Consider the following 24,475-nt stretch of genomic DNA (forward strand, 5'->3'; position numbering starts at 1 on the left):
GCTGATGCTTGCCAGAAAGGCCAGCTTCGTGTGTGTGTGTGTGCGCGCGTGTGTGTGTGTGCACGCACATGTGCGTATGTGTGTGTGTCTGCATATGTTATGCGTGCATGTGTCCATGCATGCACGTGTGTATGCATGCATATGGGGATGTGTGCACGTGTTGGAGTGTGTATATGTGTATGTGAGCATGTGTTGAGCTGTGTGTATGTGTGTGTGCGGTATGTGAGCATGTGTGTACGTGTGTGGTCCTGCTCTTTGTGTGCTTAGTAAGTAGCACCAATTGAGATGGAGAAGTCCAAAGGGCTTCCTGCCTTCCCAGGCTCCAGCCCCAGCTGGGAGGCTCTGCCAGCTTCCATAAGGTGTAGCATGCAGGTCAAAGACACCAAATCGCACGAGATGGGGAAACAAGTGTTGGGGCAGAAACAAGTCAGCTCTGAGACGTGGCCAGGCATAGGCAGCAGGCCACGTGAGGACAGGAGACTCATGGAAATCCCTGGCTGGGACACCCACTGAAGAGACAGAAACACCCCTTGGCTGGCTTCATTTCCTTCTTGGTCTGAACCAAGGCCTGCGGTTAACAGTCAGCTTCCCTGAGAGCAGATGTCTGACCCCAGATGCCAAGACAGCAGTTTGCTGGAGCACTAGGACCGGGGATCGCATTGCACGGGGATTCCTTCCTCAACCTGCAGGAGCTAGGCCAGGTGAGGGAAGAAACCTGCACCGGAGCCTGCCTCTGGCCACCTGAGTTTCAGGGAGTGATGAAAGGCCTTACCCAGGAGGCAATGCAGCAGCCACAGAGGACAGTGGACAGGATAGAGTGAGCCCCAGGGAGTTGAGGAGCAGGGCTCAGGGACAGGGGAGGGCCACCGACATGATGTGCAGGTGCTAGGTCTTTCAGCTTGGTGTGAAACTTGAGGCTTTCTCCTATGGAGAGGCAGAACTGGGGGTCAGGGTGCTGTCACCTGCTGCAGAGAAGGAGGGAGCCAGGTCTAGGGTCAGGGCACTGTCACCTGCTGGATAGGACGAAGCCCTGTGTTGGGGTAGGGTGCTGCCACTGACCCATGCAGGGACCCTGTGCAGGTCCCCGGACACGTGCTGTCATTTCCTGGAGCAAGTGCCTTCCCACCCTTGGCCATCCATAGGGCACCAGGGCTGCTGTTGCCAGTTCCCAGCAGGCTAACAGCCTCCTGCCTGGAAGGAGGACCCTGCTGCTTTCAGGGTCTCTGCCCCCACCACCCTTCCCAGTGGGGCTGGGGCTGTGGCTCTGTTGCCTTCTTTCCCCATCCTTCTGCAGGCCAGTACAGAGGCATGCTCTGCACGCAGCACCCCCAGCCTGTGGCCCACAGACCTGGCCCGCTCCTGGTGCCTGTCTATCCTGCTTTCTCCCTCCCTGTCTCACCTCCCCACTCCTGACCCCTTTCTGGAACCATCTCCCAACAAACTACCTGCCTCCCGAATCTTTGCCTCACCGTTGACTTCTGCAAGAACATACATGAAGATGGGCCCTTCGCTGCTGCCTGTCTGGGATTCAGGGGTCCTTCCCGGGGGTGGGGCAAGGTGGCAGTGTCTGGGAAAGTGATTTCTTCTTGGAAGGGATCTGGGGTCCTTCCGCATGATGCTTTGTGTGTATGTGTATGAGTGTGCATGTGTGTAAGTATATATAGGAGTGTGTATATCTGAGTGTGCGTGTATGGGCATGTGTGCTTGTGTATACATACATGAGTGTATGCCTTTGAGTGTGAATATGAATGTGTTTAAGTGTGTGTATTCATGTTCACACATGTATGCTACCGTATAGGGATGTTTTGTTACTGCACATGCATGCACACGTGTGCATGTATGTGAGTGTGTGTATGTGATGTGTGCGTCTATGTATATCCATGCATGCTTGTGTGTATGAATGCGTGGGTGCATGTGTGTGATGTACACATATCATACGTGTGCATGTGTGTGTGTTATGTGTGTGCGTGCACTTTCGAAGTGACCTCAGGTTTCTCTTGCCCACAGGGCTCTGCTTTGTCTGCCCAGAAAGGCACACGCACACAGTGTCAATCAGTCACACTCAATCACACTCTCCCTTCCTCTGTCAGGTTTTTGGATTGCAAGGGGTTTCCAGGGGCATGTACGACGGTCCTGTGTACGAGGTGCCAGCTACACCCAAATATGCAACTCCCGCTCCTTCAGCCAAATCTTCGCCTTCCAAACACCAGCCCCCGCCCATCAGAAACCTCCACCAGTCCAACTTCAGCTTATCAGGTAGGAAGCAGTGGTGGCCGGGGCTTCCCACCCCTGCAGCAGTTCAGCCCGAGCCCTTCCTGCTGCTTCTGAGGAAATGGACAATGGCCTTGGACACTCGATGAAGAAGCAGGGAAGGGAGTGTGTCACGCCCCCCGCTATGGCCTGTTTTCACTGGTGGGACAGCGTGGGCTGGCATGGTCACCAAGCAGAGGAGGGTCCACATTAGAGGGGCAACATGGTGGTATCTGCCCTGGGTTTACAAAGAGTGGCACCAGAATTGGCGCAGGCCTCATCCTTACACACACTTGGGGACACTTTCCCATGCTTACTCGTGAAGGTAGACATGGCGTGATGGGGCCGAACAGGAGATGAGAGTAGCTGCCATTGGCAGGGCACGTGCTCTGTGCATGTCTTCAGCCTGTGTGCCCACTGCGGTGTAGCAAGTGCTTTGATAGCCCGTGATTTTATTTTATCCTCACTATTCCATAGAGTGATGTTATACCAATTTATTTAAAGAGGAAACTGAAGCTGCAAGAGATCCAATGTCAAAATGCCAGGACTTGGTGCTCAACAAATGTGTGGGAACAAAATTAGACATTGACTTGATCGCGCCTTTCTTAAGGCCCCAGGGCGGTGTGTCTGCGATTTCGTCAGATGGCCACGTGAGGGCAGGCACGCACACATTGAGAAAGCTGAATTGGAATGTTGTCCTGCAAACTCTTAGGAGGCATTGCCCGGGTACCACACTGCACTAGGCACTATGAATATGGGGATTTTTTTCTTTCTTAAAGGGCCAGATGGTAAATACTTCAGACTTTTTGAGCTAAAATACAACACCTAGGATGTTCTATTCAATGGCGATTTGAAAATGTACAGACTGTTCTCAGGTCACAGACTGTACAAAACCAGGCGGTGGGCTGGATTTGGTCAGTGGAGCAGTTGGCTAACTCCTGGTCAGGAAAGGTGATAGGCTTAGCAAAAGAGAGAGTGGAAGGGGCAAAGCGAGAGAGAGATGGTGAAGCACCGATTTAGACGGCGTGGCGGGAGAACCTCTCATCCATTCAAGAAGTGTCTGATTCAGTGGTTTAGGTGGAGAGGCCTGAATCAGGGAGGCCTCCCCATCCGTCTCACTCTCAGTAAGACTTTCATGGAAGAGCTTCCAGTGTTTAATATTTTTGCACAAAATAGACCCTAAATAGAACTCTGATATTCATGTGATGCTGCTCAATCAGCAAAACAGGGAGTGGCTTCAATACTGGGAAGCGCTGTCTGGGTATAAGAAGATGCAGGCTTTCAAGGAGTTTACAGACTGGACCTCCGTTCTGGAGTTATACAGTTGAACATTGCGCAATTGCAATTAAACGTGGACAGAAAGTCCTCCTCCCCATTATTCTTAGAACAAGAATTAACAATGAAGTTCAAAGCCTCCTGCCAGGGCCCCTCCCCGCCCTTGTTCTTCCAGTTTCTCTGGGTCCTCCTGAAGCCCACAGCACCGCTGCCGTCTGCCAGCCTCATGGCACGTTGATAGGTGACTTCATTTGCTACCAACAGCATAGATGCTTTCCAGCATCAGTAACAACCTCACAGACGCCCTTTTTAATGTCGGCATATGTTACGTTATAGAGCTGTAGCCTGAGTTAGTAGTCTGTTTTCGTCTATTTCCATCGCTATAAAGGAGTACCTGAAGCTGGGTGACTCACAGAAAGAGGTTTGCTTGGCTTACGGCTTTGCAGGTTGTACGAGAAGCATCTGCTTCTGGTGAGGGCCTCAGGCCAGCCAGCCTGGCAGGAGGTGAAGGAGCGCCAGCATGTACAGAGATCACATGGCAAGAGAGGAAGCCAGAGGAAGAAGGCAGAGGTGCCAGGTTCTTTAACAACCAGCTCTTCTAAGAACTGACAGAACAAGAATTTACTCATTGCCGTGAGGCTGACATCAAGCCATTCATGAGTGATCCAAACACGTCATGACCCAACACCTCCCCTTAGGCCTCATCTCCACCTTTGGGATCAGATTTCAACATGAGGTTTTGGGGGAAAAAAGTTCAAACGATAACTAGTGTCCCTTTGTCCAGCAGGTATTTTCAAAGTACAGACATGTAACCAGCAAGGTACAGATGTTTATAAGGAAAAAGGTACTAAGTACTAGACCTGATTGTAAGCCTTTAGGGGATTCTTGTATTACAAGAAGACAAATTGTTTACCAGTGAAACAATGGGAGAAAAGCAAAGTCAGTACTCCGAACCAAATTCTTAGTGGCTTGCATAGACAATTAAATAATGTCAGAGTTGGAAGGGGCTCATCTAGTCTACTATTCTTATTTTGCAGAAAAGGAAATGAGGCCAAGGAACGGGGGTGTTGTCTTACTCCAAATTGCCCAAATTCAAGGCATGATTAGCACTAAGGGCCAGCGTCCTGCAGGCAGTAAAAAGAATTCATCAAGACAGTTGTAGGTAAAGAAAGTCAGATTTCTTAGAAAAAGTATGAAAGGGTGTGGTGGGGTAGGTCAGCAAGAAAGGAGCTGACTGCAAGGAAACCGAGGCTTGCTGGAGATTTTATAGGATGGTGCTCGTGCTGTGTGCTGAAGAGAGCTTTGTTCCGTAATGCTGTGGTTGCAGTGAGCTGACTTGCATTTTTCTATGAGCTGAGGGTCTGGTGATAAGTTGAGCGCAGGAAGGCTGTGAGTCATTTGTGCAGGAAGGCTGTGTGCTAGACCATGAAGAAAGGCAGACTTACAGCTCATTTGCTTTCTCTTTTTACTTTTCCCTGATTCCACCAGCTCGACTTCCCCTCCCTGATGAGGACTACATTTCCCACCTTTCAGCATTACCCATCCTTCATGATTTACTCATTTAATAAATATTTGTTGAGCCCCAGGCACTGGATTTGCTGCTAGAATTTCCCATCTTTATGCAAGAGAACATGTAAAATTAGAATGCGTGGTTGGTTCTGAAAGTTTAAAACTAAGAACCTCTGTACACCACGCCCCCCTCCAGATCCACCCATTGCCAATGAGGGAAGTAAATCCAGCTTGAGTCATTCACATGGACGTGTACACACGTATGCACGTGCATATACAAATGTGTACACACACAATATGCAAAATACCTTTGGAGTGCGGGACTCTGCCTAAGAGCATGGGCTTTGAAAACCAACCAGTCTGGGCCTGAACCCTGGCTTCCCCACCCAACACCTGCGGCGTCCCCCGAGACACACTGCCTGAGCCTCAAATTGCTCACCCATAAGTTGGGAGTACAAACACCCGCTTCATAAATGCAGTAACAAGTTAAAGCACCAAGTCTGTGCAGGCACACAGTAGGAACTTAGTAAGCATTTGATCACCTGTCTCAGAAATGTCAGATTTTACTGGGGAATTTGACAAGAACAACCCAAGGTGGTCAGGGCTGAAGGAGGGAGAGCCCAGGGGCTGCGGGGCACAGAAGAGAGAGCAGTGGCCTCTGCGGAGGCCAGGGAGGCTTCCCGGGGTGGTCTGGACTGAGGCCTGAATGAAGGTTGGGTCCAGTGGAGAACATCTGAAGACAGGGAGGGTGGGGGCATGGCGTCTGCTAAGGTAGGGGAGGGGGGTGGGCATGGCACAGTACATGGCCTCCAGGAGCAGCGGGAACCTGATGTCGATCCAGTTCCACCCAGCAGCGACTGGCGCTCTCTTTCAGGTGCCCAGATAGATGACAACAATCCCAGGCGCACCGGCCACCGCATCGTGGCGCCTCCGGGTGGCCGCTCCAACATCACCAGCCTCGGTTGAACGCGGACGCGCGGAGGAGCTAGCTGAAGGATTCCAGGAATCATGTCCATCCCTTTTCCTGTCAGTGTTTTTGAAACCCACAGTTTTAGTCGGTGCTGATGGAGGGAGGGGGAAGTCGAAGGATGCTCTTTCCCTTTTTTGTTTAGGAAGAAGTGGTACTCGTGTGGTGTGTTTGCTTGGAAATTCCTTGCCCACAGTTGTGTTCATGCTGGATCCACCTCGGAGCATGGTGTTCTCATTTCCCCTTCCTAGTGAACCACGGGTTTTAGCATTGTCGTGTTCTGTCCCTTCCACTTCTAACTCCACTGGCTCCATGATTCTCTGAGTGGTGGTTCCTTTGCACCCTGTAGATGTTCTAGGATAGTTGATGCATGTTACTAAATTACGTATGCAAGTCTGTGAGTGCGTCTGAGGGGACATCGCCAAGGACTGACTGAGACACGATGCCGAGACCTCAAGTCCTCGGGGGCAACCCCGAGACTCTTACAGTGAAGATGTTTACTCATCGCCCCCACCCCTGGTCCACACTAGAAGGAAGCTCGGCCCACCTCCACCGTGAGATCTGTGAATTCTCGGAATGGCAGGGGAAGCCTTGCACTGGGTTGCAGAGAAGCACCCTCCACACCCTGTGTCAGAAACCCTGGTCTCCGTGTAACTCACTGTGCTGTCTTCTGGTCTGTGTGTGTTCTTCAAGCCAGCTCTAGGCTTCAGGCCGAGCCAGGTTCACATTCAGAAAGAGGTCTCCCCATCCCCATTCGGGGCTGACGATGGGGGGGTGATGGCTGCCCCTGGGTGGCCTGAGTCCTGGTCCCTCCGAGGCAGTTGACGGGGCAGTCAGATTTTTAAAGTTTTGTACAAAGTTTTCCTTTGTAATCACTCCCATTTTTACTTAACAACCAACTTGTTGTGGCTCTTATTTCTGAATTCAAAGCTTGTGAAAAAATAAAGAAAATGAACTGCCTGCTGTCCTGACTGGGCGTTTTCATTTCAGTGGTGGTGTCGGGGGTGGGTACAGGTGCCGGGCAGTCTCCCCATGTGAAAACAAATGGTGGTGGCTGCTTCCTGAGGACTCACTCTTGGTAGAGACTGGTGGATGTGGGGTTCGGAGGAGACATTCAGTTCACGACTTCTGAAGGCTGAGTTCCTGAGACCCAAGGAGGAGAAGAGAGGGAAGACAGCTGATGGGCAGGCTTCCACAAAATTGGCTCAAATCCTGCATCTAGTCCCTCCTGCTAGGCCTTTCTTGGCTCTCCTTCTCTATCTGTATTGTGTGGATCAGCCTCAGAGTGGAAGGTCAGTCTCCTAAACTTCACATTTCTTCCCTCCATTTCCATGAGCTAGAGAGACACTAAAACAGGAGTAAAAACAGCAGGCAAAGTTGCTTGCCTCCATTAGCTGTTAGTAATAGTGGGTGACAGTGCTGGTGATGACCTAATGATGATGGTGGTGATGATGGTGGTGGTGGTGGTGATGATGGTGATGGTGGTGATGATGGTGGTGATGATGATGGTGATGACAATAATGATGGTGGTGATGGTGATGATGGTATGACAGTAATGATGGTGGTGATGGTGGTGATGATAATGGTGGTGATGATGATGGTGATGGTGGTGATGATGGTGATGACAATAATGATGGTGGTGATGATGATGGTATGACAGTAATGATGGTGGTGATGGTGATGATGATGGTGATGGTGGTGATGGTGGTGATGATGGTGATGACAATAATGATGATGGTGGTGATGGTGATGATGGTAATGACAGTAATGATGGTGGTAGTGATGGTGATGATGGTGGTGGTGATGATGGTGATGACAGTAATGATGGTGGTGATGGTGGTGATGGTGATGATGGTGGTGGTGATGATGGTGATGGTGGTGATGATGGTGATGACAGTAATGATGGTGGTGATGGTGATGATGGTGGAGTTGGTGATGGTGGTGATAGTGATGACAGTAATGATGGTGGTGATGGTGGTGATGGTGATGACAGTAATGATGATGGTGGTGATGATGGTGATGGTGATGGTGATGACAGTAATGGTGGTGATGATGATGGTGGTGGTGATGATGGTGATGGTGGTGATGATGATGGTGTTGGTGATGGTGATGAAGTTGGTGGTAATGATGATAACAAATACATGGGCTAATATCTGTATAGCACTTGTTATATGCCAGGTACTCCATGAGGTAAGGATTATTTATCCCCATTGTACAGATGAGGAAACTGAGTCAGAGTGAGGTCAATAAACTTAAGATCACACACTTAGGAAGTAATGGAACCAGGATTTGAATCCAGGACTCAGGCACTTTGGGCTCGAATCCAAAGCTCCTTGCTCCTAATTACTGAGTTCCAAGGCCATTTGAGGCAGGTGGCTTTGGATGGTCTGGGCCCATGTTAACTCAGCGTTTTTCATGTGTTGCTCTCCTCCTCCACTCCTCAGCTTCATGAGGATACCTTCATTAATGTTTAAAGAAGTGTTGGCTCAGGGTCAGTTACAGACTTCCTTGAAACAAGGCTAATTAACTACTGAGAAAGACCATGGATGGTAAGGATTTTTGGATGGTAAGAATGAATGATAAGGATTTTTGACATTCAGCCTTGGCCCATTTGGACTATTAAAGGGAAATTTCCAGGAGACTAAAGTTGGCAGGATAGAGTTATCCACCCTGCTCTCTGGGTCTCGCCTCCTCAGTCAGGGTGGAAGTGGAAGCAGAAGCAGCACTAGCACCTTCTCTAAGACAGACTCTGAAGGGATGCTTGCTTGACTCCCAGGTCATAGGAGCCACTGTCCAGCCAGCATAATCTGGAGCCCATATCAAACTTCACTGGGTAATGCTGACACACAGCGAAATCCATACTCCATGTGAGGAAAATAGTATCCCCAGCCTCCCTCCCTTCCACTAGGTGACCATGAATGCCTGTTAAATGCCAGGCAGCATGTGGCTGGTCCACAGTGTATGTTCCAGGGGAACATCAGGTACAAATAAAATGATTATTACCCAAAGCACACTCTGTTACGGGTCATTGAGGGAATATTTAGGGGAGAATAGAGAATCCCATCTCCCACTCTGCCCATCTCCAAAGAGGGAGGGGCTTCCACTCTGTGGGGAAGCTTAGGGGACTCCCCTGGCTCCTCTCCTCCTCTCTCTCTCTCTCTCTTTTATTCTTCTCTGGGGAGGAGGAGAAATACCTGATTGGTTGGTCTGGGAAGAATGACTCCCAAGACAGTGTTTGCCTTTGGATTGATTCATCCTCCCTATAAATCATTCCTTATCCTCTAAATAGCCACATTTCCCCCATGCCCCGTCTCCCTATGAGTAAGAGAGTGGAAGCACCTGGACCTCACTGGTTTGCTGAGTCATCACTCTCCTGCCATTCCCTGAGCCGCGCACATTACATTGGAATGCCTTTTTGTTCTATTGGTCTGCCTTTTGTCTGCCAGTTCTTTCTCAGGGAGCCTTCATAGAGTGGAGAAGCTTGCCCACTGTGCCCACAGCTGATTCACGGTAAAGCTAATGGAGCTCACACTTCTGACACCTGTGTACAGACCCCACCAGAGCCCGGGAGTGGGCTTAGCCACAGTCCACGGAAGCATTCCTTACAGCTTGCAACATCAGTCAGATCTTTCCGCTGCAATCCCTAAGACCACTATTCCCTTTCCCACTGATGCCACTGCATATTGGGTGACACTAGGGAGGCCCGGGACATTTTTGGGATCTGGGTAAGGGCCAGCTGAGTTGCGTTTAGAGGGATTGTCTATGTAGGTCACATAGTTCTGAACTTGGGCAAGAAATAGAGGAAGGTTGTCCTCCCTTATCCCAGTCCCAGCAGCAAAGAACATAGGACCTAGAGTCTAAGGGGGACCCTCATCTTGTTCAGGGTTGGAGAGAGAGTGGGGAGAGAGGGGGATCTCTGAAGATGTGAGTCCTGAGTCCACATGAGGAGTGGCTAGGAGCCCCTGAACAGAGGGCTGGGGAGGGGACAGGGGTCTTCCAGACAGAATGCACATCATACTCAAAGGCCTGGTGGGGGCAGGGGCGTGGCCCATGTGAGGTCATGACAGCAGATGGGCCGGGTGCAGACTGAAGGGGAAGGGCGTCTGCTGGGCCGCAGGGGTGGGCTCAGCCCAGACCTCACTGGGTCTCATGGTCCATGGCAAAGATCCGGCTTTTCCTCCCAAGAGCCAGGGAACGCCACCCTCAGACAGATTTGTGTTGGAGAACATGTGATGAGCAGATGGCAGGGGCAGTGAGGGAATGTGTTCTCTTCCCCGGTCCACAAGGGCACGTAGTTTCAAGGGCAAGAACTTCCCAGCGCCATGCTCCCCCACCTCCATCAGGGGTCTTAAGGGTCTTTGTTTCCATTTTGACTGGCCCGGGAAAATAAAGTCAATCACTCCAGCGGAAGCTTAAAGGAACTCTTCATAGGTCAAAGGGCTTGGAGGAGGGAATTCCTCCCAGGTTAAAAGTCCCCTTCATACACACCCCTTCAGACTCCGTACTTGGGTCCCCTTCCACAATCTTCGTGGAATCTCTCTCTCATCTTTTTCTCTCTCTTCTTTCTCGTTCTCTGCCTAAATCAATCAGTTTCTGCAAAAACTCTTTGGGGTCCAATTTTTACTTGCTAGCACACCACGCCTAGCATGGTCCCCCCTCCCATTCTCAGGTGAGTGAGGGACCAAGAACAGCCCACCGAGGAGCAAGCTGAGCACTCCCCTGCACCCAGAAACCTGGCAACAGCAGGAGAGGCTTCTGTGGCAACAGCAAGATCAGCACTGTCCCGGCCACGGCTTCAGGAGGAATGCTCTGCAGAACATGCCCCCCGGCTGGCGGGGAGGATCCTGGCAGAGTGCACTGACCCTGAGAGAGTATCAGAAACCACGCCGGCTTCATCCTGGGGTCTCAAGTACAGGTCAGAGGATCCTATTTTCACCCAAGAGTTAATTCACAAATACATCTTAATACACCATCTCTCGAGGTCCCCTTCCAAATCCACGTCCATCCATCACCATAGCAGCCCACAGCCCATAATAAGAACTGGGGATGGTAACTAATGTGGAGGCAGGGCAGCTGAGAGGCATCCTGGGGCTGCACTGCTGATCCTCTTCTCTCTCGCCTGGCCCTGAGTGTCACTTTCGTGTGGCTCAGCCCTTCCGTCCTTCCAGCCCTCATCAGCTCCAGGGTGGGCCCCAGCTTGTGCCCAGGGACAGTGGCTAGCATGCAATGTCTTCCAAATAGCCGTATCTCATTTTAATCAGGGAACAATTCCTGCGTGGCGTCCCCATCACGCTCCCGCCAGCAGGTACAAGTGCTGGTTTGTGACACATGAAAGCACCCACAGCCTACACATCTTCATCATGGAGGCCTGTGCACCAGACTGTGCCCAGCACAACAGCCAGGCGGCAGGGGCAGGGGCAGGGTCAAACAGCAGAGTACACATTCCCTTGGGCTAAGGAAGCCACCCCAGAAACAAAATGCTCCATGCAACAGCCAGGGAGTCAGGCTGCAAGCTTGACAGCAGGGAGGCAGCTGTGAGCCTTCTTAGAGGAGAGGGGTCCTATGATCATTCCACAGACACTTGCCCAGCTCTGGGCTCAGGATAACCGACGAATTATGGTGCTGCTGGAGGGCCTTATTTACCATACACAGGTCACAAAATCAGGCTTCCCCAGCAGGAAGCCACTAGGGACAATGCCATGAGACAATATAAAAGTGATTTCTGGTGGGGCACAGTGGCTCACGCCTGTAATCTCAGCACTTTGGGAGGCCGAGGTGGGCGGATCACGAGGTCAGGAGTTCCAGAGCAGCCTGGCCAATATGGTGAAACCCTGTCTCTGCTAACACACACATGCACACACACACGCACGCACACACACACACACACACACACACACTGGCCGGGCAGTACATTCCTGTAGTCCCAGCTACTTGGGAAGCTGAGGCATGAGAATTGTTTGAACCTGGGAGGCGAAGGTTTCAGTGAGCCCAGATCACACCACTGCACTCCAGCCTGGGCGACAGAGCAAGACTCTATCTCAAAAAAAAAAAAAAAAGTGATTTCTATGCAAAGTAGGTTTTGAGAATATTGTATCAAGGAAGCCACAGCTTTGCACAACTCCATGGAATAATGAAATATTTTAGTGACCCACAAGAGGGAGCTGTCGATTAACTTTGGAGATCTCACCGGCTGAGAAGTTTTGGCCACTTCCGGGAAAGAGTCACTCGTACCTGACTGAGAGTCTGTTTCAGGTTTAAAAAATGAAAAGTCACAAATGGCCCAGAAAATCCCTGAGATAGGGGCTCCCAAAGCCAGAGGGCTCACTAGGTTCTGGGGATTTGTGGACACACCCATGGCTATGTCCTGGTTTTGCCCAGGGCAGGCACTCTTTGACTCAGCACAGGGGGTGATATCCCGGGGACACAGGACAGTGTCTGGAGACATTCTTGGTTGCCAGGACTGGTGGAGGTGCTGGCATCTGATGGGCAGAGGCCAGGGACACTGGAACATCCTGTGATGCGCTGGGCAGCTCCTTCCCCTAAAGAATGACCTTGCCCAAAATGTTCACAGTGCTCAGGGTGACAGTCCTGAACCTCAATGAAAGGAGCAATTTTCCCTCCAGGTGGGAAAGGCCTCCCCTGGCTGTGGTGTGAGGGGCTGGTCTGGAAGCTTCTCTAGGTGGGAAAGGCCTCTCCTGACTGTGGTGGGAAGGGCTAGTCTGGAAGCTTCTCTCCAGGTGGGAAAGGGCTCTCCTGGCTATGGTGATTTTCTGGAACCTTCTCTCCAGACAGGAAAGATCTCTCCTGGCTGTGGTGAGAGAGGCTGGTTTGGAAGCTTCTCCACGTGGGAAAGGCCTCTCCTGGCTGTTGTGTGAGAGGCTGGTCTGGAAGTTTCTCTCCAGGTAGGAAAGGTCTCTCCTGGCTGTGGTGAGAGGGGCTGGTTTGGAAGCTTCTATCCAGGCAGGAAAGTCCTCCCCTGGTTGCGGTGGACAAGGGGCTGGTCTGGAAATTTCTGGATGCTTTCACTATCCATCCAGAAAGTAGGTGCTCCCATGACCTCTCTCTGCAGGGTCAAGGGGGTCTGCTGTCTGGAAGAAGCCCTCCCCAGGTGAAGTGAAGGCTGGGGCCACGCCCTCTTCCTCATATTCTAAGTGTCCTCAGAAAATATATTTCTGCAGGTGTCATTATGTATCTGTGCATCCTCAGCCCCAGGTGGGCCAAGACAGGCCTTTGGGCTGGGGATTCCAGGGTCTACATTGTGGGTTCTTGGCCTGAGGCTTGGACACCTGATGAAGTCCCTCCTGGGAAAGAAAGATCCGTGAGGTGTCAAGCCAGGGCTCCAAGCCAAATGAAATGTGAACCCACAGAGACATGTTTCCAACAGTGGAATGCCTAATTTTCTCAGGTGATAGCACCCACATATGCTTTTTAGGGCACATTTCTATTCTTTCTCCATCCATCTCAAAGAGCCTTTGAAGCAGAGACACGGCTGTCCTCCCCCTCCTCATTGACTCTCAGCGCTGTGGGAGGAAAGGCAGAGTTCACACCCAGACCCAGGGCTTCAGGTCCCGTCCCTCTGACTGGTCTTAAATTATAAGTTGCCTCTTCTCTTGAGCATCTTCTTTGAGTTCTCACTGTCCCCAGCTTCACTTTCTTGTGGACTCAGCTTTTTGCTGCTTAAAACAGGGAAGAAAAGCAGCTGGTTAGTATGCAGGCTCCACGCCCATCCTGATGCCATAATTTACCCCATCGGATTAAATGAAAATGCAGCTAAGGGTGATCAAAACAATTTTCACTTTGACATGGGCTGCTAAGAAGCAAATAAAATCCCTGTTTCCCTCTCTTGGGTAGGAGGTCATCCAAGTGCCATGACCACGAGCAGCCCTGGTCAAAGAGGGGACTGCTCAGCACTTCAGGCTGAATGTCGACGGGACGTGGAGGTAGGCCAAGGCTCACCTGGCCAAATGAGACACAGACAGGCAGGGTAACAGCCCTGTGGCACCCCTGGTGTCGTCATGGCTTGCTGCCCACAAATTGCGTTCATATCTGTCATTTCTGGAACCTTCACATTTAATGCCTCTGAGGGGATGGATTCTCCCGCCCAGACTTTTGGCATCCAGCAGCTGAGTGTAAAACCCAGCCACAGGCAATAGGTCTGGGGCCCAGTCATACCTAAGCGAGCCTGAGGTGTGGTCCCCAGAGGCAAGATCCTCGTCATTGGGCACCCCCAGATCCTCTCTTTCCCGGGGTGGGGGTTTCTTCCTTTTAGTCCTTAGGGGCTTCTCTGTAGAGGACAGATGAATCCACACATGGCTCTGTGACTTCAGGCAAGTGACAACTTCTTGCAGCCTCACGCCCACCCAGCCTGACATTTTTGACCTTGCTGTGTGAACCAAGTGTGTGCTTGGTACCTTATGCTATTACAGCTGCTCCACTGATGAGGAAACTGAGGCCCAGGAAGGTGACGTGCCCTCCCAAGCCTGCACTGCCTGTAAGTGGCAGAGCTGGGACTTGTGTTCCGGTCTGCTCGGCTCCCACTGGGTTTCCATTCTGCCCAGCTGACTGGAAGACTTAATGAAGTTACAAGCCACTGAAAACCCAGCACCAGTATGATAGCTTTCGCCTTAAGAGATCTCTGTGTTTTCACACCACCTTCTGAGTCACTCTCCCATTACCAGGTTAAAACACCCTGTGATGTCACTGAAGTTGTCACTGGCAGGGGTGGGAGGAGGGCTTATTATCCCCACTGTACAGATGGAAAAATGGAGTCAGTGAGGAGACACAGCCAGTGCATAGCAGACCCAGGAACTGGAATTATTAAATGACAGAGGGCAAGCGGGCCTGTGGGGTGGCCTAGCCAAGCCTGCTCATTTACAGACAAGGTCACAAAAGCCCAGAGAGGCTAGGCACAATGCCTAAGGCCACACAGCTAGTTAGCGGCCAATGTGGAACTAGAACCCGTATCTCTCAGCCCAGAGTGCTTCCCGCTGCAGCACAAGCATCTGTGACTCACCCAGTGGCCCATGCTTAGCGGGGAACAGTTTGCTTTCAGCGAGGGGCACTCGGGCCAAGGCTGCCAGCTCAGTGATGAAGTTCTGTTCCACTTCCTGAAACGCAAGCAGAGAGGAGCATTCAACCGGGCTTCCCTCCGCCTTCCTGACTTCTCTACATCTCTCTCCACGTGAGTCTGCCACTTAAGCCTGGCCACCAGGGACCACGTCCCTGTCCTGTTGTGGAGGAGAATTTTCTAAGATGCATCCCAGGGAGGAGAGGAGCAGGAGGAGGCACCCGAGAGAGAAGGAGCTGACATCTGCCAGCTCCTGCACGTAACTGCGTGTCCTCACTCACAGCAGCCGTGGGTCTCCAGCTGGCACAGTGCACTGAGGTCAGAGGGGCTCCGTGACCTGCCCGGAGCAGGTGCAGCAGAATAGGACGGGACCCGCTTCTGCCCGACTCTGCAGACTGGCTCTTAACTGCCAACACCGTGGCATAACCAGACACACCAGAATTCCCTGATGCATGAACTGTGAGACCCTGGATAGCAGCTTAACCTGTGCATGCCTTGATGTGTCCACCTGTCGCAGGGATAGCAGCAGTAACCTCCTTGTGGGAAAGTGCATGCAAAGCTCTCGGCTCATGACTGTCTACCGCAGAGTCTGTAAGTGCCCAGCAGCCAGCACCGCTGTATCTCATGGTTGTCACCCTGCGATTGCCATCCTCAATGGAGGAAACTGCAGGGGCCAGCGCTCTGCTGGACGCTTCCATTCTGGAAGATTTGATTTTTTTAAAGGCAGCCGCTTTGCTTAGCCACAGTTATAGTCTCACCTCACATCCACTGTATAATCTCACACAAACGGGACTGTGTGTGATGAAATATGCACTTTGTATCATGAGAGCTGAGCTTCCTGTTTGCTGTAAATAAAGGGTAAATTTTAGCTCCCACCAACACTGCCTGAGTGACTACGGAAGTCACCATTATACCACCAGCCTCCTGGTGGCCATGCACCTGCAGGGGGTGCCCAGTTCTCTGTCAGGTCTGTAGATGAGGGCTGACCAGCTGCTCAGGGCCTGGCCCTGCTTAGGGTGCTACAGCCGCTGGAGGGATCCACACAGGCCACCTGCCCTCCAGGGGCTCGGGGTCCTAGGGTGAGGCCGATGCATCCTCAGCAGGGGAGACTCGGCGGGTCAACAATGCCACAGGCGGGGAGGCACAGGGACCAGGGTGTCCCCTCACCACAGTCCCATGGCTGACCTGTGGTCACGGGCTGGCATTTGCTATTTCTGCTCCTCTTTAAACCACTGCCTTTTGAAGGCCCAGTTCTGTAACTCGTACCTGCAGCTGGGTCTCCAGCTGGGCTTCCAGAAGGTCCATGACTCCTGCCTGCTGCTGCCAGGCATGCAGACGCATCTGCTGGTGCACAGGGAACTGGGCCAGGAACCTCTTCTGCTGGGACAGCATCCTGGGGGAAGAAAAGCAGGCAGGGAGGGAGGGAGGGAGGCAGGCAGGGAGGGAGGGAGGGAGGAAGGGAGGCAGGGAGGGAGGAGGGAAGGAGGGAAGGAGGGAGGGAGGGAAGGAGGGAAAGAGGGAGGGAGGGAGGGAGGGAAGGAGGGAAGGAGGGAGGGAGGGAGGCAGACAGGCAGGAAGGGAGGGAGGGAGGGAGGGAGGAAGTCAGTGCCACTGGGCTGCAGACTGACTAGGGTCCCAGTGCAAATCTTTCTGAAGGGCTGCTGCGTGGAGGCATGTAGTGGCCACTAGATGTCATTGATCCCTGGGAACCCCAAGAGGGGCCTGGCCATTGGGGGTGCCATTCACAGCAGCCCCAGCTCCAGACCCTGGCTTTGGCACTGACAAGCATTGGCAGGGAAACCAGGGGCCACTGAGGGCAGTTTGTCAGTGGCCTGCAGGAGGGTTTTGTTGGCAGTAGCCTGGGCTGCATGGATAGCACCAGGAAGCAGAAACACTTCTGGGTGGAAGGGATTGAGTGCTCAGAAGCCCCACCTTTGGCTAGGGAAGTCCTAAAGCCTGGGTGCTGGCCTGACAGTCCTGTGTACCAGAGAGGTAACTCATGGTGCTTTTTCCTGGCCCCACCCATGGATGCCACAAATCAATCAACATGCACTTCTCTGCTCAGAGACCTGTAAAAGCCCCAGGCTCAGCCAGAGCATGAGAGATGACAAGATGACCAGCTGCAGAGAGGAGCTACCCTCTCTGCTGATAGCTGGAGAATGCTGAGATGACCTGCAGCAGACAGAAGCCTCCCACTCCAGGGATGATGTGCCTGCAGAGAGGAGCGACCCACCCCAGGGCCTCCTCTCTGCCAAGACCTGTTGGACCAATGAGACGCGTACCAGCAGAGAAATGCCACCAACCCCAGGGACTCCTGTTATCTGCTGAGGGCTGAACTCTTGTTGGGCCACCCTGTCTTCAGAAAGGAGATGCCCACAGCAGCCCTCTGAGATGCTCTACTGCTCAATAAAGCTCCTCTTCATTTCGCTCACCCTCTGCTTGTCTCCATGCCTCATTCTTCCTTGTTGCAGGACAAGAACTCGGGGCCCAGCAAATGGCAAGGCTAGAGGAGCTGTAACACAATCAGGGCTGAAACATGCCCCTTTCTCACCTCAGTGTGGATGAAGAGAGGGAGAGAAGAGCTGCTGTCCTTTGGGGAGCCCAGACCTGGGAACTCCCAGAGCCAGGGCTGTTACTCCCTCTTTCAGACCCTGGCAGTTTCCAGCATCTCAGAGCGTCCAGACACCACTTCATTCCACAGTGCCAGCAGGGGAAGCTGCTTGCAGTGTGCCTGCTCCAGCCACAGCCTCACAGAGAGTCAGTACCTGTGCTGGCACCTGCAGTTGCCTGCCCCACTGCAGCAGCCAGCATGCATGCCTGACTGTGCTGTGGCCACACCCCACACTCACTAACTCACACATCTCTCCCTGCTCTGTACCTGGCTCACCCTTGGCAGGCATGGGATTCAGGCCAGTAGTGTGAACTGAGTGTAGCCTGCCAGGCTAAATGGGCAGACAACCCAAGTGGGCCCAAGCAAAAGCTCCCCACAGGCAGGCTGCCTCTCCATCGAAGGGGACGCCCTTTACAACGCAGGAGTTTACGGAGTCCTGCTCACACACTTTCCGTGTGATCTTCGGAGGAGCTTCCCAGCACCAGCAGGACAGTGTAGAAAAGCCAGTGGAAGAAGCCCAGAGAGGTGGGGCCTCCCTGAGTGCACACATCTGTGACGTGGCTGAGCAGAAGGTGGCATCTTCTCGTGAGAAAAACCATCTTATTCCCGCGGAGGAGCATTCTCTTGAAAGGACCGGAGACCTACCGGCTTCCCATCCCTGATTTTAAATCTCAGAACTGCCCCAGCCCCTCCCTTGTAAAATGAGAAGCTTGCTGGGATGCAGCCTCTGGGAAATCCCTAATACGGCAGGCAGCCCTGTTACAGAGCTGCAGAGCCTACCCCCTCTCCGGGTGCCCTCAGCTCCTCAGCAAACAGCAACATCCAGATCCAGCTGCCCCGTTTCCACTATTGCCCCCTGCTCACCTCCTTCCCATCTTTTAGGACAGATTTTCCGCATGGGGTCAAATTTCTAGATCTGAAGGCAGAGCCACCTTCAGCATGGTTGGCAGCTGTGCATGTGGTGTGCCCGAGGCACAGAAGTACCAGCCTGCTTCTACTTCATGCTCTTCTGTCTGCCAGTAACACCCTTCTTCTTTTTCGTCTTTGTCCAGAAAATTCCTATGCATCCTACAAGACCCCATCATCCATCCCTCCAGCCCTCACTTTCTCCCCCCATCCACTCATTCATCTATTAATCTCTGGCCTTTTCGTTCAAAAGAATGAACTCATGTCTTTGGCAGCAACGTGGATGGAACTGGAGGCCATTTTCTTAAGTGAAACAACTCAGAAACAGAAAGACCTCATGTTCTCACTTACAACTGTGCACACGGACACAGCAAGTGGAATGACAGGCTGGGTGCAGTGGCTTATGCCTGTAATCCTAGCATTTTGGGAGGCTAAAGCATGTAGATCACGAACACCTGAGGTCAGGAGTTTGAGACCAGCCTGGCCAACATGGAGAAACTCTACCTCTATAAAAATACAAAAAAATTAGCCGGACATGGTGGTGTGTGCCTGTAATCCCACCTGCTCAGGAGACTGAGGCAGGAGAATCACTTGAGCCTGGGAGGCGGAGGTTGCGGTGAGCCGGGATCATGCCACTGCACTCCAGCCTGGGCAACAGAGTGGAGACTCCGTCTCAGAAAAAAATTGAAAACAAAAAAAAGAGAGAGCGGAAGGATGGACAACAGAGACTCAGAAGGGCAGTGGGATGATGGGAGGGGAGTGGATGATGAGAATTATTTAATGGGTAAAACAAATACTATTTGGGTGATGGGTACACTAAGAGCTCTGCCTTCACCATTATTCAGTATAGCTCTGTAATAAAATTATACTTGCGCTCTTTCAGAAGGAAAAAGAAACTGCCTCTATGAATTCGAGGCGGTGGGGGAGGGAGGGAAGGGCGTCAACAGCCACAGACAAGCTGTGAGTCACAGATGGGGTCATGCCCCCTGTCCTCCACCGCTCTGCTTCCTTTTCCTCCTTCATAAAGCACGCTGGCCCACGCAGCTGCTGGGGCTCCTTTTCTTCGATCGCCTGGGTCAAAGTGAAGCCCTTGGACCACATCTATCAGAACCCTTAGTGGGGAGGGGTGTGGCTGAAAATCAGATTCTTGGGCTCCTCTCCTACCTTCTGAGCCCACGTTTCCGGGCTGTGCTCCCAGAACCTACAAGTTTAGCAGGAAAGCTGAGGGATGCTTCTGCGCCCCACATCTGAGGACTGCGGGACCCTAGTTCACTGGGAGCCTGGAAAGTCAGGGCAAGTTCAGTCTGTGCAACCCTGCAGCAGGGCATTCCTGACAGCTATTAGTGAGTGGCCTCCTAATAACAGCCCGGTCGGCTGACCCCTTCACTCAGGCCTTGTGAGGAGTGAAGAAGCCAGGAGAGCCAAGCCCGCTTGCTGACCTCAAGCACTTCGGGATAGGACATCTGCATGGCCTGAGCTGCTACATGTGCACTTACTGTGATGGTCACAGTCCCAGGAAGCAGCCACCTCTTCCTCACCTCCTTGCCCTCTCACTGTGCTTCTGCGGGTCACCTCCCATGTACACAACCTGCCCCCAAATCCTCGTCAAGGTCTGCTTCTGAGAACGCCCAAAGAACGAGAGGGGAGGTGCATGTCCGGGCTGTGATTGCCACTTAAATCTGGGAACGAAGCCACCACCACACTTTGACCTGCTCACTCATCTGTGCCAGGTGCCATTCCAGGCACTGCATGGAGGGCAGAGACCAGGACAGAGGCACCGGGTGAGGGAGGCTGATGGTGCCCAAGTCCATGGGCCATGCATGCAGTGGAACCCGCCGACAGCGCCACAGAGAGACACGCCACGTGAAGGGGTAGAGAACGCCCCTACGTGGGACCTCAGTTGGGGCCTCACCTCTGGTGGACCGCCTGGGAGGCCTCGTGAGCGTCACCTGCTGTCCTGCCGCCAGACGAAGGGTCGCCGAGCTCCTGCTTTTTCCGAAGCTTGTAATTTTCCATTCTCTCACCTAGATCATTTAACACAGGACAATCAAGGGGTCTCTTTGGAGGATCAACTGTGCTAGGTCTGGGGCAGGTTCTGGGGGGCAGGGTGAGCAGGACACACCAGCTCTCAAAGAGTGTGCCGTTGCACCAGCACAGGGACAGGGCGCTGTGTGCATGAATGACATGGCTTTCATAGTGGGCCAGGCGCTGCAGAAGGAAGCGATCTGTGGTGCGTCCCTCCACCTGCTCCATCTCCAGCTTTCTCATATCAGGAGAAAAGGGAGGTCGAATAAGAAAAAGTCAACCCTGAGCGGGCACCACAAAAAGCTCAAAAAGCCACACCAGATAGGAAAAGCGATTGGCCAGGCAGAGTCAGGGCAGTGCCGAAGCCGGTGTTTCCAAGGAGCTGGGAGGTCTGGGCTCTGAAGTCACGCCCCCCGTTTCTTGGAGCTCCTCCTTGTTTGCAGGTTAAGCTGCTCAGGAAACTCTTGACTTTTAAAAGCTTTAAAAGTAAAGTGAGGCTGGGCGACCTAGCTCACGTGTGTAATCCCAGCAGCTCGGGAGGCTGAGATGGGTGAATCACCTGAGGTCAGGAGTTTGAAACCAGCCTGGCCAACATGGTGAAACGCTGTCTCTACTAAAAATACAAAAATCAGGCAGGCCTGGTGACCCACATCTGTAATCCCAGCTACTGGGGAGGCTGAAGCTCTGGATTCAGGGGAGGGTGTTAGAAGAAGACCATTTAAGAAACTGGCTTCCAATCGTCATTATCCGTAGGTTACTGGAACTGGGGATATTGTCCTTTCCATCACCCCAGAGTGGCCTTTACAAGAGCCCATGGGGGAACATTCTCAAGGTCTCAAACACCCCCTGGGCCACTGGGCTCATGGTCACTGTGGTGGCTTTAACTAAGTAGGTCTCCATCTCTTTGACCACCAGGAAGCTCACAGACAAAATCACATTTCACGTCCAAGTAGGATTTGCGGGCAGATTTCCTCGATCAGGGATCCCCAACCCCTGGACCACAGGCTGGTACTGGTCCCTGGCTGTCAGGAACCCAGCCACACAGCAGAACGTGAGCGGCACGTGAGTGAGCGGCGCTTCATCTGTACTTACAGCCGCTCCCCACCGCACACATCACCGCCTGAGCTCTGCCTCCTGTCACATCAGCCGCGGCATTGGCGTCTCATAGGAGCGTGAACCCTACTGCAAACTGCACATGTGAAGGATCTAGGGTGAGTTCCCCTTATGAGAATCTAATGCCTGGTGATCTGTCACTGTCTCTCATCACCCCCAGATGGGACTGCCTAGTTGCAGGAAAACAAGCTCAGGGCTCCCACTGATTCTACATGATGGTGAGTTGCATAATTATTTCATCGTATATTACAATGGAATAATAATAGAAATAAAGTGTATAGTAAATGTAATGGGGACTGCTGTCCCAGATAAGCCTCGTCCTGACTCTACCTCAGGGTCCTATCCTCGTCCTGGGTGATCGACTTAAAACACTCGCACTGCAATGGATGTGTCCTTACGCTTGTGTTTCTTTAAGGGCCTTTTGAAAAAGGTTTTTGAGACAAAGAAGGGATAAATAACTACATTAAAACACTGAAAGAATTAAATGCCCAAACATAAAATTCACAACATCTGACATCCCATTCCACTTCGAACTAAAAGCACATGTTGCCAGCATCTTCTGTGTCTTCCCTGAGGGGTCCCGTACCCTGCAGTGCCTTCAGGTGCTGCAGTCTGCTCTCCTCGTGGTCCTCCATGATCCTCCCAATTTGCTGGTAATACGCCTGCACCAGGCGGCTGACACCAGCACTGGTCACGTAGACGCTCTCCACTGCTGCCTCCATCAGCGTCCTCTGAGGGGAGAAAGGAAGGACGGGGACAGCAGAGAAGTCACACATGGGAGCCACCCACGGCCCATCCAGTCCCTGTCTCCCTGTGCTCTGGTTCCATTCTTCTACCTACTCACCAACCTGGACTGGTCAGGAAGCAGCCAGTGAGTGCATGGCTGGTTTAAACTAGTCATGGTAATCCTATCTTCCTAGGCCAGGGATGTCTAGGCCTGACTGTTTCATCCAGTTCTGGCCAAGGAAATGTGATGTTAGGGAAAGTTTGCTAAGAGACCTTCCCTTTTTTTTTTTTTTTTTTTTTCTTTTTGTTTGTTTGTTTGAGACGGAGTCTCACTCTATTATCCAGGCTGGAGTGCAGTGGTGCAATCTCAGCTCACTGCAACCTCCACCTCCCAGGTTCAAGTGATTCTCCTGCCTCAGCCTCCCGAGTAGCTGGGATTACAGGAGCGCACCACCAGGCCTGGCTGATTCTTTGTATTTTTTGCAGAGATGGGGGTTTTGCCATGTTGACCAGGCAGGTCTCAAACTCCTGACCTCAGGTGATCTGCCCACCTCAGCCTCCCAAAGTGCTGGGATTACAGGCGTGAGCCACTGTGCATGGCTGAGGCCTTCCCTTTCTAAACATTAAGGCGGAAGCTGAGCAGGTGAAAGACTGTTGCTTCCTCTGCCTGCCTGGAATGCAGGCCTGATGTCTTGGCGTGACAGTGGCCATTTTAAGACTATGAAGCAATAAATTAACAGTAAGAATGCAGGGTCAGAAAGAAAGAGCCTTGTCCTTGGTCACATCACAAAGCCACTGTGGCAGCCTGGGGTCACACACCACCACATTTCTTGGGGTAGGGGGTGAGTAACTGCTATTTGTTTTGAGTCATGTTACTTGCAGCTACATTTCTGCACGATGCATCTGAGACCAAAGCAGAAAAGATAGGAGATGCTGAGACATCCCATCATTGGGGATGTGTTGGCTGTGCACCGAGAAAGTTATCAACCTTTTCTCCATAAGAGGATGGGCAGAGGCTGGCACGGTGGCTCAAGCCTATAATCCCAGCACTTTGGGAGACCAAGGTGGGAGGATCACAAGGTCAGGAGTTCGAGACCAGCGTGACCAACATGGTGAAACCCTGTCTCTACTAAAAATAAAAAGTTGGCTGAGTATGGTGGTGCATGCCTATAATCTCAGCTACTCAGGAGGCTGAGGCAGGAGAATCACTTGAACCCGGGAGGCAGAGGTTGCAGTGAGCTGAGATCGAGCCACTGCCCTCTAGCCTGGGTGACAGAGCAAGACTCTGTCTCAAAAAAAAAGAAGATGGGCAAAGGCCAGAAAAGTTCATCCCCATTGTAACAAATATTTATTGGATGGTCCTATGCTTTGGGTAAGAAAAAACACCCACCTACTCTCAGTGTAGCATCTGAGAAAGGTACCTGAGCACAGGGGTGGAGTGCAGGCTGCAGAGGTGAGGAGACTTCATGGCCCGGGTGGCAGCGCAGGTCTGAGCTGGTCTTCTAACTCCCAAGCCCCTGCTCATCCCTTACTGCCAATGCTTCTTTCCTCCTCCTCTGCCCCATCTCCAAAGGGGCTCCCACTCCATCCCTCCAAAGACGTGGGCTTCAGCCTTGCCCTTCCTATCGGGAGCTCCCATCCTCTTTTCATGAAGGTCAGCAAACCCACCCACATCTTCACACCCTGTATGCTCCTGCCACAGAAGAGCGGCGAGCACCCCACTCTGCACCCACCCCTCCTCCCTTCCCCAGGCCTCCACCCCTGACCACCCCTTCTCTCCTCCTCTCAGTTATTTTCTGGCCAGTCTCCTGTACCCATCAGCACACACATTTGTGCTAGCGTTCCAGGAAGCCCCTGAATAGAGGTTGAATAAATGACCATCCTTCTAGAAACTAAGCTCAGTGTTCTTTTTTGTAAGCGTGAAGTTGTGGGGGCACTCATTTTCAATCTCGACTCAAAATCCTTCTGGAAAGCTGAGGACAACATCTGACACTCATTTCTTACTCCATTTCCATGCAGTGAGCAT

The 24,475-nt window shown here is 52.2% G+C and overlaps 2 protein-coding genes across 6 annotated transcripts in view; one reads left to right on the forward strand and one right to left on the reverse strand.

The window, feature by feature from the left end:
* The window catches only part of CRMP1 (collapsin response mediator protein 1), a 79,352-nt gene extending 72,391 nt beyond the window's left edge, over positions 1-6,961 (forward strand). For all 3 annotated transcript variants that reach the window (XM_003934660.4, XM_003934659.4, XM_003934658.4), the window contains exons 13-14: positions 2,091-2,256; positions 5,909-6,961. In XM_003934660.4, the coding sequence (XP_003934709.2) occupies positions 2,091-2,256; positions 5,909-6,000 (258 nt within the window). In that variant the 3' untranslated portion in view covers positions 6,001-6,961. The remainder of the gene's footprint in view (positions 1-2,090; positions 2,257-5,908) is intronic.
* Positions 6,962-12,074: 5,113 nt separating this feature from the next.
* EVC (EvC ciliary complex subunit 1) overlaps positions 12,075-24,475 on the reverse strand; it is a 96,023-nt gene continuing 83,622 nt past the window's right edge. Inside the window, exons 16-21 of one of the 3 annotated variants that reach the window (XM_039468093.1) lie at positions 22,310-22,454; positions 20,498-20,609; positions 16,335-16,461; positions 15,015-15,108; positions 14,174-14,285; positions 12,075-13,674 (exon numbers count right to left, since the gene is read on the reverse strand). In XM_039468093.1, the coding sequence (XP_039324027.1) occupies positions 13,593-13,674; positions 14,174-14,285; positions 15,015-15,108; positions 16,335-16,461; positions 20,498-20,609; positions 22,310-22,454 (672 nt within the window). In that variant the 3' untranslated portion in view covers positions 12,075-13,592. The other 2 variants (XM_039468092.2, XM_074395876.1) reach the window with 2 other exon arrangements.

This window comes from Saimiri boliviensis, chromosome 3, assembly GCF_048565385.1.
Source record: "Saimiri boliviensis isolate mSaiBol1 chromosome 3, mSaiBol1.pri, whole genome shotgun sequence".
Taxonomy (NCBI): domain Eukaryota; kingdom Metazoa; phylum Chordata; class Mammalia; order Primates; family Cebidae; genus Saimiri; species Saimiri boliviensis.